We start from the raw sequence: 14,864 nt of genomic DNA on the forward strand, positions 1-14,864 counted from the left end.
GTCCTTTTGGGATTTACATACCTGGATTCATCGAGGCAATTGAAACTGAAAAAAAAAAAAAACCCCAACCTAAAGCAATAAGGAAATATTGGTGGATGTTCACCAACTTGGAGACAAAGAAACAGCGCCACTCTGGCCGACTCTACCCAGGATAACGCTAACTCAGTTCTGCCTCATTCTTGCCACGTATCCTTTTTATCGAACCAAAGAAATCAAGACTTTGAAAAAATTTGTTCACACTTAATAGAAACACCATTAAAGGTCTGAGCAAAAGGGTACGTGAACAAAGGTCACAGGGGGTTGGAGCTCACCAAGTCGCCAAAATTCACTCATGCAAAAGTGAACATGCTGCATAAGGTTTTTGCTCAGGAGCGGCTAAACGTCCAAAAAGAAAGACAGAAAGCAAACATTTGCTCTGCTGTTTGCTGTGTAATGAAAGGGTTTCTTTTGTCTCTCCATCTGTCCCCCCGTCTCTTACTCAAGTGAGCAGTTGGCGTAAACACGCTGGCTGCAGCAATAACAATGCTCGCGTCGAGCCTTTTCTTGACATTCATGTAAAGATGATTTCGGGTGAGTCACAGTGCAAGAAGAGAAAGAAACAAATCAATAGCAGACGGGGTGCCGGATAGAACAGAGCCGCGAGATGGGCATTTAGGTTGACATTTAAGCTAAGGTAAATAACCCTCGGTGCAGGGCCACCTCTATTTGTTTTCGCTGCTGTGGTGAATGAAGTCTGTTTTACTGGTTCTCTCTTTCTACATCCTTCCCTCCATTTCATTATCCGTCCCTCCGCCCATATCCAGCAACTCTTCCCCCACACCTGAAAGTATCTTGTGGACGTCACACGCATAAGGACGGCAAAGCTGAGAAAGTGAACAATCTTTCCTTTTGTTGTCGACAGAGACCTTTACACATTATATATTTCGCAGATATGTAGGTGTGATGATCTTAATTAGGTGTTGTTTAGTAGTTATGCAAAGCATGTACTGTGTAGTTCATTTATTTGCAAGCATAATTAAAAATTTAAAGTTTTGCAAATAATATTTTTTCTTTTTCCCTTCTTCCTATTCCCATGGCAATTTCTCCCTCTGTCTCCGTCTCCCTCACCCTCTCTCTTCCCCCCTTAATGTGCTTTTTGTGTGAGTGGAAAACAGAGCGGTCGTACGCCTCAGCTGCCCATCAAACATTTACATCTTGTGGTGCTTTGGAGTGCAAAAGAGAGAAAGACAGACAAGAAAGAAAAGGGAGAAGGGCGCCCATAAAAGAAACCAAAGCAGGAATAAAAAGACTGAAGAAGAAAACACAGGAGAAACAAACAAGCAGCGAGGGAAAGAATGAAGCAGACAGAATGGGGCAAATTTAGAAAAGACAGACAAAGAGAGCGTAAAAGACGGAGACAGAGACGGGGGAACCGCTGAACCGGTCAAACAGAAGAGTCATTGTCTGACTGCCAGTAGGTCAGAAGATCACCAGCCACTCGTCAACCACAGCAGCAGATACTGCTACCATCAAGGCTGGGATTTATAAGCCCTCGCTATTTAAAACCAGACATTACGCATGAGAAAAAAAAATGTCTGGGAAAAAAATATGGGAAGTATGTTTGTTTAGTTAGATAATCCTAAAAAGATTGAGCAGTTTGATTTTAGCGCCACCCGCCTAGTTTATGAATCAAAAGCAGCTAATGAAAAGATATTTCTCTGTGTGGTTACAATAAAATCCCCGACTATACCTCGAGAATAAATCATCCATTTTTAGTTGTTGTTGCTTTTTGTTACAAGCTTGGTTTAAACTGTTTAATTGTAACCGTCTAAAAACCCATGTCCCAGACTGTTCCCACAAGTAATTCAAATCCAACAACACAGTAATGTTTCTCTCTAATATGATCACTCTGTCTGATTGCACAATAACAGAGTTGCCTTTTTTGGCGACCGGGAGACACGACAGACTCCATGCTTGGAGTTGTTTGAATGGAAGGAGACCCTAGCTGGCAATTCCTGGAAAAACATGATGAACAGATAATGGTAAATAAACATCCGATCTACTTTACAGCTCCACCAGCCTTTCTGTTGCTTTTATAGTGCCGGTTTTCATCCGTTATGACAAACTGTGATGAAACAAGCAGCACTCCAAGAGGGCGAACCTCCACCAAGACTCTCGGGGCAGTATTTACTTTTAAGGGAACAGCATTGGATCTCGTATATAGAAATGAGTTCTGCATGCATTTCTAATTTTGATAGAACAGCAGCAGTTTAATGTTCTCGTAAGTGGATTTCAGGCCCATGTAGAGCAAAATTCAGTATTTTGGTCAAAATAACCCAAAATGTGATGTCCACATATGTGGGCGCCAGGTCCTAGGAGGTTAAAGAAGGAATTTCCATATATGAGTATCATTTCTGAAATGTTGCCAATACAAACAAAAGCAGCAGAATTTGGAGCACATTTATTTATTTATTTTAAAAAAGACGTTTTATGAACGTTTGACCTTGTTTGACATTGAACAAGATGTACTGTGATACTCAGAGTCCCCATATATCATTTTCTACATGTTGTCAATACAAACAATGGCTGTAAGAAACATGGTTATATATATATATATATATATATATATATATATATATATACACATATCCTCTATATATATATATATGGAACGCCATAACCAAGTGGCCGGCATAGTGTACAGGAACATCTGTGCCGAGTATAACCTGGAAGTCCCGAGGTCAAAATGGGAGATGCCCCCAAGGGTGGTGGAGAATGACCGAGCTAAGATCCTGTGGGACTTCCAGATACAGACGGACAAAATGGTGGTGGCTAACCAACCGGACATAGTGGTGGTAGACAAACAGAAGAAGACGGCCGTAGTGATCGATGTAGCGGTTCCGAATGACAGCAATATCAGGAAGAAGGAACACGAGAAGCTGGAGAAATACCAAGGGCTCAGAGAAGAGCTCGAGAGGATGTGGAGGGTGAAGGTAACGGTGGTCCCCGTGGTAATCGGAGCACTAGGTGCGGTGACTCCCAAGCTAGGCGAGTGGCTCCAGCAGAGTGTGTGTGTATATATATATATATATATATATATAGCATTATTATCACTTGTTATATGCTGGTGCACCACACTTGTAAGAATCAGTTATATTTGTTACCAGTTTTCCACCAGAAATCATTATGTTGACTGTTGAGTGAAATTTTAGTGGATTGCTAACATGACCCCACTCTACACTCCTACAAAGTTTTACCACAATTTACTCAAAAATCTTCGAACTACTGTGTTTGCAGACAGAAGGAATGACGCACGCATAACCTCTTTGGTCACAGCTATGGTTATGTTGGATAATCATCAAATCTAGCTTTGAAAGAAGGCAACTGGACTTTTTTTGAAGACGTCTATGCTCTCATCCAGTAGCGGTTTTAGATACGGGCGACACGGGCGGTTGCCCGGGACAGCATCGTGGTGGGGGGGCGGAATCACGGGCATCGGCAAAAAAAAAAAAAAAAAAAAAATCCTCGTACTCATGCTGCTCCGACATCAGCCAGCGCATATTGGGAATGCCGTAGGCACCGATCGGTTTTCTATCGCCCATTTGCTGGGAGTAAGGGCGCCCTCCGTTTGTGAGGTGCACCTGCTGCTTGCAGCACAGAGAGGAGAGGGAGGGGCGGATTCTCTGGCTGGCTGGAGCAGCATCTGGCAGAATAAAACTAAATAAAAACAAACCAACAAGCACGAAAACACCAGACATTATGATACAGACTTATAATTTGCACCGATGTTTTTTCGAAATTCTATACGCGAAAAGTGAGCGTGAGAGCCCTCGGTGCGCCTGCTCGCTGCTGAAGTCAAAGTAAACTTTATTGTCATCTCCGCTACATCCAGTCCAGGATATAGAGAGACGAGACGACGAGGCTGCAGTTACAGCAGTGCAAGTAAACAAACAATAAATATAAGAACAGTAAGAAAATAAATATACACTTTAGGACTCGGGATAAAGGGATCAATAACAATTTAAAATTTATAATTTGCAGTTTGATGATTTAAAGTCTCTCACACAACCAGGCTGCTTCCAAATAGAGCACATTTCATTCATAATGTTGTAAATCCAAGCCCATTATGTATTCATGATTTGAATCCTGGGTTGTGTGAAATCCCAGAAATAAACCCTAGACAAAGTGAATCTGTGAACCAGGGTGTAGGTCTGTTAGGTTATGTTGTGGTGATCCTCGGGTTGGAGGACTTGTATTCATACTGGAGTGCAAAATAAAAACCAAGATGGACAAGAAAAGTTCAAAGCCATCAGGTGCTCAGTTTAGAAAAAAGAGAAAAGAGGAGGAGGAGAAACGAGCAAAAGATGCAGGTAAGCAGATGTGTCATTGGATAATGGCAGGTCATCCTGAAACAATCAGAATCAGAATACTTTATTAATCCCTAAGGAAATTATGTAGGTTACAGTTGCTCCAAGAATAAATGGTAAAAATAGCAACAGTAACAGACTAAACTCCAAACAACACATTATGTTACAGATTTTAATATTAATGAGTCTTTGTCAGTTGTTGATTTGTCCTGTTCTCATTGTATGAGGAATTATGTTGGCTGCTTGGTAGCTGTTTGCATACTATGCATACTCTCTCTCTCTTCGTGTGTGTGTGTGTGTGTGTGTGTGTGTGTGTGTGTGTGTGTGTGTGTGTGTGTGTGTGTGTGTGTCGGAGGAGGAGGGGGGGCGCCAGAGGGAGTGTTCGCCCAGGGCGCCAAACAGGCTAGGACCGCCACTGCTCTCATCCAAGAGTCTTACTGATTTATTGCTTGCTGTTATTTCAAGGTGATATGGCAAACATGTTCTATTTCATGGGGGGAACATGTGGCTCTTTTGGCCCCTATTGCTCCACCTGTGTCCAGTTTGGGCAGGTGATGTTGTTGCAGTGGCATTATAGAGCGTTTCCACAGCTCAGAGAGCAGAGACACTGAAAAAGAAACGATAAACGGCTGAATAATGAGCTGAAACTGGCTATACAGCCGTGCAAAACTCGGGGGAGCTGCAGATTCAGGTGACAATTCTCTGGAGGATCCTCACAACAAGAAACCCCATTCACAGAGTCAACTGAGAGCACCTTAAATTTGCATCTTAGCTACTTTTCCAGTACTAAGAAAACCATTTGAACTTAAAGGTTATTTATATTCTGAGCATATATCTGAGTAAATATTCACCTGTGATAATTATTGCAGTGGTACATTTAGAGCTCACATACATATAGGCATCATTACATAATGACAGTTCTTTGCTACTCGTACGACGGCAGGCGCGCCTGAGCAATACGGATCACCGATTCATCTTATTTTTCTCCAGTATTTCCCCGAGGTCTGGGACAGGTGGGGAGACAATTAGGCCAGTATGAGCAGACAGTAATGCCCTGAAGGATTTCCAGGTAAGGTTTTTGTTCTCCAAGGAAAAACGTCATTGATATTCTGGTGCAGCACGCAGCACATTTTACGTCACGAGATAAAGCCGAACGTGTGATGATTAATCGTCTCGCTGTGTATTTTAATGGCATCCTAACATTTAATGTGTGTGGGATTAAAAGAAAATGAGCATGAAATGAAGTCTGAAACACCTGGTCCTATTCTGGTCCTGGCTGTCAGCTGGCATTTCCATCCTAATTGCCACACCTCCCTCTTTTGGAGATGACTGGTGGGTTTTTTCTCCCCCAAAACGCTCTCTCTTACTGTGTCTGCTCTGCTTTTTGATCTCTTCCTTCCTATTTGATTAAAAGAAATTTTTATTTGTAACTTTCAGAGAATTATAATTAGACAGCAGACAGATCTCTGTGTCTTGCCCGAGGACGCCCTATCATGAATCTGCTGTAAATGCATTAGACTTACGCCTAATGGCTGCAATTAGTGTTATAGGTGTTGTCGAGTCCCTGGCTCCGGCCCATATGCTGTGGATTTATGAGAACGAACAAGTCAAAGGACACTACTGACGTCTTTAATGATGTCTAAATGAAGCCATTCTCCTTGTTTCTCCCTTCTTGTGCTTTGCCCCTGTACCCACCCAACCCCCACTAATCTCCCTGTGCTCTATACTATACAAGCAGAGAGATAAACAGGCACGAGTCCCCTTTCTGCTGCTGCTGTGTAGGGAGGAGATGGTGAGATATACAACGAGAGGGGGCAAAACAAACAACCGCTGTAATATCTGCATTCAAAATCATCCGTGCACGTATGCACTCTTACACGGACCACAGGTAAAGCTGCACATCACACACATTATTTCTTCTTTTTCTGTCATGCAAACATCTCAGATTGTAGTCACAACACAGAGGGGCAGATTGATATCGAGACTCATTTTTCTTTTTCTTCCTGCATGTCCCACCACAGGAAATGTTTTTAAGACCCGCCCAAGCAGTGACAAGCCTGCTTTATCATGTTACGTCGAATGTGCAACCCATTTCGGTGTCATGCGGTACGTGCTTAAAGGTACGTGACAATCACCCTCCTCTGAAGATGGTTGTGATGGTTTTCACCTTCAAAAATGTCACGAAAAAAAAATAAAGAATTACATCCCCGTCTTCCACCACCTAATTTAACCAGAAAGAGTCACCTTGAGCTCTTGCAGTCAAATCACATCAGCTCTTTGCCTCTAATCCATACATTGCATAACAAAGCAAGTCATCCTTTCTCCTGTAGTCTCTAACCTCTGCAAAATGAAAAGGTAGATTTAGGGTGTGGGTGGGGGCACAAAATAGAAAAAAAAGGATAGAATTAAGGTGTTTATGGGAAGTAGACCCTGTGCTCTTACTGAACTCGGAAAGTCAGACTTCCTGCATCTGGGCTTCTTTATAATAAGATTGACACAAAGAGAAATGCCGTCTGTGTAAACTACACAACGAAATGTAAACAGAGCCGTACTCCGTGCTGTGGATGCTCCAACATATTTGGCATTTTGTGTTGCGCTCGTGTTGTGTGAACATCCATTTCCTCATTGGGGTTGTCAGCCAAAAGAAAAAAAGGTTAAGAACCACCAGGTTGCATAACACACCCAACACTCCCTGCATATCACAGCAGCCATCCAAAACAAGGGCTGATCTGCACGCACACAAATCTCACCCAGGTATGGGGCAGAGACACCACATCAAAATGGAGGACAGGGGAGTCTGCCGAATGTGATTTTAGTCCATTATGTAATCCTCTAACCCAGTAACGAGTCATCCCACAGCAGCCCAGCCCTGATATATTTCTGACCCCATGCTTACCACAAAATTGGTTTCCCTTTTAGAAACCACGGGCTGTTTTTTGTCAGCTCAGTCTCTATACTTGGATTCTCTCACCTTCCATTTTCCCCCTCTTTTCCCCACGTCACGGCATCTCTATTGGCAAATGAATTCCTCCCCGACGGCTACACCCCAGCTCTAACGCTGTCCCTCAGCCACGCTCCCTCATGGGTTTCCCACCAAAGTAAACCCATTAGATCTTCTTTACTTTACTATTCACATCCACATTCAGTCTTTCCCCTAGCTTTAACTCTCTGTCACATCAATCAATCTTAGTCTGCACATTTTCCCTCCACCCCTACTTTTTTATTGCCCACCAACCCACAGGCCTTACCAGGTATGAGCTACAGTGAAGCGTCGCCTCTGTCGGATGCTCTTGTTGACCATCAGCTTGCGGAAGAGCCGCGGGGAGCTTCTAGGGGACAGCTTCGGGGACGTGGCTCCCCTCTTCCCTCCCATGACACCTGGCATCTTGGGTGGCTCCAGCTCCAGGTGCATGTGCTCCTTGAACGTCCGAATGCACGAGTCCATCTCGACGCTCAGCTCGTTGGATGACATCCCTGTGGGCAGACTTGTGCTCTTCTGTCAAATTCTACCAAATTCCGCCCAATTTTAGCCCCACGGGCTCGTCATGTATGCTTTAGTTAGCCCTTCTCTTGTAGACACACTGAACTTTTCCACTGGGTTAAAATGCTGCAGAGAGCCTGAGCATGCACAAACGGTCACTCAGGAAAAGGCCAGCTCACACATACCTTTTTGTTGCTCTGCCTCTGTGCTTTCAATTCTTTCCCTTTTCCCTCGTTCTTCGCGAGTTTTTAGGGATTAGCCAGCCAGCGGTCGTGCCCTCCCGCTCCCTCTCTTCTGTGGCTCGTGCCCTCTGTTTTTCTGCTGGTCTTCGGTTCATCAGAGGCTCTCAGAGGAGCTTCTACAGCTGGGCCACATACAGAAGAATTCCCCTTCTTATTACGGCTTGTCCATCCCTCTCCTGGTCTCTCCTGCTCTCACGCCCCAGTGCCCCCTCCTTCACCCAGTGTTCCTCTGTCACTGTTGGTGCCTGTTAAGCGAACACCAACTCTTTCTCTCAGTCCATCAGGCGGCTTGATGTTGGAGGATCTCCCTTCATGAAAGATTCAGAGGGACTGAAAAGTGCTCTCTGCCTCCTCCTGTCTTGCTCTCTCTCCATTAACCACTGCTTGACGAACCCCTTTCTTGCAAAACAACCCCCGCCTCACCCAAAGGCACTCCCGGTGTGGCACAGAGTGACTCCCACTATGCTGAGGCTCAAGTCAGATTTCCCTTCACTCGCACACTCAGAGCAGCGAGCGGAGCAGCGCTCAGCACGCAGGGAAATGCTTCACTTGCCGTTTCATTCAGAATATACACAAGGAGCTCCGAGCAGGCACGCAGCGAGTACAAGCCACACCTCCAACGCTGAGGATTGGCTGGCGGCTGTTGTGACGGCAGGCAGGCAGGCACGGTAACAGGTTGCCAGATTTATTATTTATTTTTTGTTTAGCTGGTATTTGTGGTAATGTTGCTGATGGTGTTGTGACCTTTAGCGAGGCAGGCAACTAGTGAGGACATGCCAAGTTAAAAATAAATAAGGAAATTTGGAAGGGAGATAAAAGCAAACAGCTTAATGGGGCATCAGTGAAATGAATCATACACACTGCTCAAAGGGCAGCCGATTCAAGTAAACACTCTAAACTACTGCAATTACAAGAAAACATATTGGTGTAAAGCATTCAGTACAATCCATCTAATGTAATCCATCTGTAATTCTGCCTGAACTGAACCAATCCAAGCATGAGCATGTAAAGAGAAAGAACGGACACAGAATAGACACAGTCATAGCAGAAATACATCCACAAACACAAAGGACTACTCCTTGTGGTGAAGAGAGAGAAAAAGAGGGGCAATGCCCTGCGAGCGGAGAGGCGGGGAAGCTGAGGGAGAAAAATCTAAAGTGAACATCAGAGGAGAGCAGAATGGCAGGGAGTGCTGGAAATGTGAGTGCTTGCTCATCTGCTCGCTGGACTGATTTGTTGAGGTTGTGAGTCACTGATGATCCTAAAGCGCAGACGCATGAGGAGCTTTCACACCACATTTTGCCAAGAAAGCCTTTGAAAATAGTCTTCTCGTGCTTGAATATAAGGAAAAGAACACTCGTAGTAATGCGAGACGTTATAGGAGCGCAGCAGGCAGACACGAGGCATTCCCCGACTCATTTCCTCCGTCAGTCTCCTGTTTTACATGGTAGTAGAAATTATCTGACCAGTCTAACACACACATATCACTGGGCTGGGTCTGTGTCCCAGGATTTTGAGCTTACGGTGGTCCCTCACTATAACACAGTTCACCTTTCGTGGCGTTGCTGTTTCGACGATTTTTTGTGTGCAACTTTGTTTTTTTTGGTTTGTTTTTTACAGTGTATGGTGTTCTGCGTCCTGATAGGCTGTAGACCACTGTCAATCAGTCTCGTACTGTGTCTCCTGTACAGTACAGAATGCATTCAGCTTGTCAAATTTACGTAAATCTTCGCTAACAGTGTGGCCTCGTGTTCCATGTTCGGTGTGTTTAGTTTCACTAAACTGCAATAATAATCCCATGTTTCCAGTGCATACAGTCCCAGGCATGTCTGACTGCGAGAGCTATGTGTCAGCCTCCGACGATGAATTAGTACCTAAAAAGGGATCTACTTCAACAGCTTCCAACAAATCACGGTACTTTGAAAAATATAAAAGAAAACTCTTCTCGCTAAAGGTGAAAACAACAAACCCGTATCATCAAATGAGGTAAAAACCCAGCATCAAATGCTAAGAACGAGGTGATACGAGCAGCTGGTGATGTGCGACTCAAATGTAAATAAGTGACTCCACCAAGAGTCCCCGGAGCACTCGCTCCATATAACTGGAAAAGCAAAGGGTGGATGGAAATCACCGATGCAGTTATATGGTGGAAAAGCGAGACTTTAAGCAGCTGGTTATAAAGTCGGACTCCAGATCCAGCAACCAGAGCTTTTAGTTTTATCATGTGATGAAGGAGGCTGCTCAAGAGTTACAGGGCTAAGTCACTTTGGTTATTGAAAGCTGCTATAAAACACCAGCAAGGCTACTTTTGTGCTTACATTTCATTTTTCCTGCCTCGCTGAATATAATGCTCTGTCACTACAACTGCACTGTAATGAACACGCCGCTGCTGCCACCTTATTTTAATAGATTTAGACTTAAATTTAGAAAATGTGTCATCACCGGCAGTAGCTCATTGGAAAGGGATAGAAAATGTCCTTCATTCACTTGTGCTTTACTCACTAGCACTTGCATATTACACTTAAATGCTGCTCAGTGCAAGTATCAAACGTTCAGTATTTTTTTTTTTTATCACCAGTTTTTGCATACATTTGCATCCAAAACTGATTTTTAGCCTCATCTTTGCAGATTGGTGAATCTCTGCTCACCTGTTGCCAGTTAAACCAGTTGAAAACTTTCTCCAGCAGTTTCCTGTTTTCATATATAATATATTAATATCATATATGAATACATTAATGCTAATAAAACAATGAAATTGTTGTATAATTGTGTTTAGCCAACATGAAAAAAAACCCTAAAGGAATAAAGTTTAAGAATATTTTGTACTGGTGCTCATCAGGGAAACAAACTGCTGAAAAACATACTACTGTCTGCACACAGATACTATTTTTCAGAAGTGATTGGTTGGTAGGCAGGGATTTCTGCCCTGGTGATCTCTAATCTCAAACATAACCTTCCACAACATTCCCCAGCAGGTAAGGTCTACCGCATATGTTACCAAAAACCACCTTCACAGCACAAGAAACCCAGGGTCAGTCCTGCTTCATAGTACAGGCCTCTGGGCACTGAATAAAAGTGGTATATCTCACAATGTATCTTAATAACCAATAACATCCAAAGTAGTTAGTCAGTCAACCAACTGATGTTGTAAAGTTGTTTTGCCATAGTTCTTAAAAACTGTTTTTAACCTTCTTCTCATCTTTGAAATTTTGCTGAACCTCAATCGCAGTGGCCAGCATGGATAAATGTATATAATTAGCTAGTCCTGAGTCCCAATGAGGTATGGATTCCAGATCCAAAGCTAATAAAGTCACAGATAAATTAGAGACTTCTGTGATTTCATGGTATGCTCGATCTGCAGCTGGACTTTTAGTAAATATTAAATTTCATCTATTTTTTAAAATACTTTTTGAAGCATTAGATTTAGCTTTAAAATGCTATATTTTGTTTATTATCAAAGTAAACTATATTTACTTTGATAGCCTCGCCTCTGTCAGCGCGCCCCAGGGCAGCTGTGGCTACAATGTAGCTGCCATCACCAGTGTGTGAATGTGTGCGTGAATGGGTGAATGACTGAATGTAGTGTAAAGCGCTTTGGGGTCCTTAGGGACGAGTAAAGCGCTATACAAATGCAGGCCATTTACCATTTAATTTCATCAATTTGCACAAACACAGGTAGGACTCAAAAAGGCATGCTATGTTTACAATATACTGCTAACATGCTAACTTAACATTGTTACGTTTAGTTGGCATTAAGTAATTAATACAAAAATTATTTAGGGTAACTTAAATCAGCTCTATAAATATAAATGCAATAAAATTGTGGTATTATTATTAGAATGAAAATGCAAAGTTTAAGTATCTAATAATCAGAAATTACCATAACAGAGCAATCCCATATGGTAAAAGATTTCCATTACTTATAGTTTAATTATAGAGATCAGATATGTTTTGCAGCTTCATACTGATTTTTTCATTCAAAATTAATGGTTCTTTTGATAGCAAAGGATGCTAATCCATAAATTAGCGGACAAGGCAGAAGGTTAGACTCATGAACTGATGCCCCATCAATTACTGTTTAAACTTCTATGCTTAGCTATCTTGCACATATAGAGTAACTGTTGACTGACAGTTACTCTTCACACCTGCCGGTTCCTCCTGAGAGATCCATGCCAATGGTGGAAAGAAAATAAAGAAAAATCAAAGAGACCTGCACACAAATCTTAAAAATGACTGCTGGCTCTTGCACATTAGCGCATTTCAAAACAGAAGAACTGGGAGCCAATGCCAGGAGAAAGATTGAAAGAGATTTAATTGAAGAGTAACTGGGCCATTGGATTCCATGTTAAACTGGATTTCACATCCTTGAGGGCTTAAATGAAAGCACTATGATCACAGCACAGGAGGACCTGAGACACAACAGCCCCTGCAGCAAGTTGTGAAGCTCTGACAGGCCATTTGTTGACCTTTACATTAGGATTATGTTTTAGGCACCTGTGCCACCCCTAAAAATAAAGCTCTTGGTTAATTACTAAATTAATTGTTTAAAAATAATTTCACAATAACTGACAATAATTTGAGTTATTTGTCAGTCCTTTTAGCTATATGCATTTATATATGCTAACATGCTAATGTTTAGCTGGAATAAAGCTAACCATGTCATTTGATAATTAATTACCACAAAACTATATGTGAATATCTTACATTTAATAACCTTTACACATTTAGACCTACGGGCAATTTAGTGTTACCAATTAACATAACCGCACTAACTGCATGTCAGGACTGTGGGAGGAAGCTGGAGCACCCAGAGAGAGCCCACGCAAGCACGGGGAGAGCGTGCAAACTCTACACAGAAAGACCCCGCCCTGCGACAGACTGCCAACCTGTCCAGGGTGTACCCTGCCTAAGACAGCTGGGACAGGCTCCAGGATGGATGGATGGCATTACACTGTAAATTGAACTATTTGTCAAAAAGTAACTTGGCTGCCTTGAAAAACAGAACAACATGTTTGGTTGTAGAGCTTAAGATTTCCATCCAAGCTGTTCACAGTAGTATTTCAGTGCCGTTGCAGCGAGGTTTGTACAGGATAAAGCTGATTAGGCTAATTTCTCAGTGTTGTTATTAGTTAACTCGGCTTATCATTTTAGATTAAAATAACTCCCATACATACATATGTGTCAACTGAACATTTTCAGTTTAATGAAGGTGCTATTTCTAGGCTTTCTAGATTCCAGGTTATTTTAAATTGAACTAGCTTGTTATTGTTTATAGCGTCAATTTGAAGTCAATAAATGCAGTAGTCGGGTTTTTTTGGTTGCACAGAACCAGACAGTAGAAAAACTAATCTGGGGATTACTAGACATTAAGTTTTATTCTCCAAGGCCATCAGTGTCTAATAAATACATAAATAATGTGATTATCTGCTGGTATACAGACAGAGCTATTAATAAAGAATTTACAATTTAAATTCTTTGTTTCATCTTTACATTTATGAGCAGTTCTTGTTTTTCATCATGAAAAAACTTAATCTCTCTCTTTTTTTAAATACTGATCAAGTAATTTATAGATGTGTCTTTGGCCTAAAGGATCCTGGGAAGAGTGTTTTTCACACATCTTACTAAGAGTGTGATAAAATGCATTAAAACAAAAGCAGCCCTAAGGCTCCGCTTTGCTTTACTTCTCTTTTCAAACTGTGCCGACTTCGGTGCTAGGATAGCTGGCATATTTGCTGCTGCAACAGTTTTTACAGATGGAGACGAGCTCTGATTGGGATCAGTGCTTTTCTAGGATGAAAATAAATGAATACATTCATGAATATGCTGTTATGTATCCGCCTGACATCCAGCACAGGCTCCAGCCCCAGCGTGACCTTGGTTTGATGCACAGTCAGGAAAATGGATGGATAGATACTGACATGTTTCTGTTCATATATTTTTAACTTGCTAAATTAGTATTGGCTTAATTTTTTCCAAGTATACTTTCCCCTCAAACCCCTATCTGTCACTCTGCATAATTCACAGCGTATAAGAAAGACACCTCTTCTCGTCCCATGCACCTTTACTCACTTGGTTTCCCACAATGAGACCCTGAGCTAGACAATATTAGAAGTGTGCTGCCAGGGAAGGAGGTCTTACACGAGCGTAGGGGTCAGATAATTGTAGTACAGGTTGCAAGGGATGTATTTAGGTCTTGAGAAAGCTCTTGATGTCGTTCCTCAGGCTACATAAAACCCTCTTTTCTTTATTCCCCCTGTCACACGCCATCTCTCTCACATTAGTGAAAACAATCCTGCATTGTGGCCTAGATTTACAGAGCTGTAGCGCTACACAAAGGTTTACGGTACGAGAGATTCAAACACAAAAAAGCAGATAAATGTCATGTGTGAAAAAGCATGAAAGGTAATTTGAAGTTACAGCAGTGGACGGTTGAAATGAAAAAAGGAAGTCAGAAATAAACATAAAAAGAAGGACGAAAACAACAATATGAGCCTAAAATAATCTAGAAAGAAGGCTGAACAAACAGTATTATTATTTGAAGGTGACATTGTTGCACATTCCTAGATAAGAGTGAAAAATAATATCCATGACAGATTTCTCTCTGGGATGTTTGAGTATAAGCAGACAGATTAAAAAAAGGAAAAACTCCATGTCTCTGTCACTTCACAGCTTAACAGACTAGAATATTCTCAGGTTTAATTCTCAGCCAGACTCGGACATGAGAGGATTGCCATGTAACAAAAACCTGTCAGAGTATCTGAGGTAACTACACAAGCGTTTTTATTCCCTCTGGCA

The 14,864-nt window shown here is 42.1% G+C and overlaps 1 protein-coding gene across 3 annotated transcripts in view; it reads right to left on the reverse strand.

Moving 5' to 3' along the window:
* Positions 1 to 14,864, reverse strand: part of pde4ba (phosphodiesterase 4B, cAMP-specific a) — a 215,974-nt gene that overhangs the window by 126,762 nt on the left and 74,348 nt on the right. The window contains exon 1 of one of the 3 annotated variants that reach the window (XM_085252839.1): positions 7,595 to 8,621. The exons of the other annotated variants lie outside the window; for them this stretch is intronic. Coding sequence (XP_085108965.1) covers positions 7,595 to 7,818 — 224 coding nt within the window. The 5' untranslated portion in view covers positions 7,819 to 8,621. Of the gene's footprint in view, positions 1 to 7,594; positions 8,622 to 14,864 lie in introns of those variants that run through there. 3 annotated transcript variants of the gene reach the window in all.

The sequence above is a fragment of the Mchenga conophoros genome, linkage group LG17 (genome assembly GCF_057382185.1).
Source record: "Mchenga conophoros isolate Kocher_MC1m ecotype Shallow Benthic linkage group LG17, M_conophoros_male_GT1.1, whole genome shotgun sequence".
Taxonomy (NCBI): domain Eukaryota; kingdom Metazoa; phylum Chordata; class Actinopteri; order Cichliformes; family Cichlidae; genus Mchenga; species Mchenga conophoros.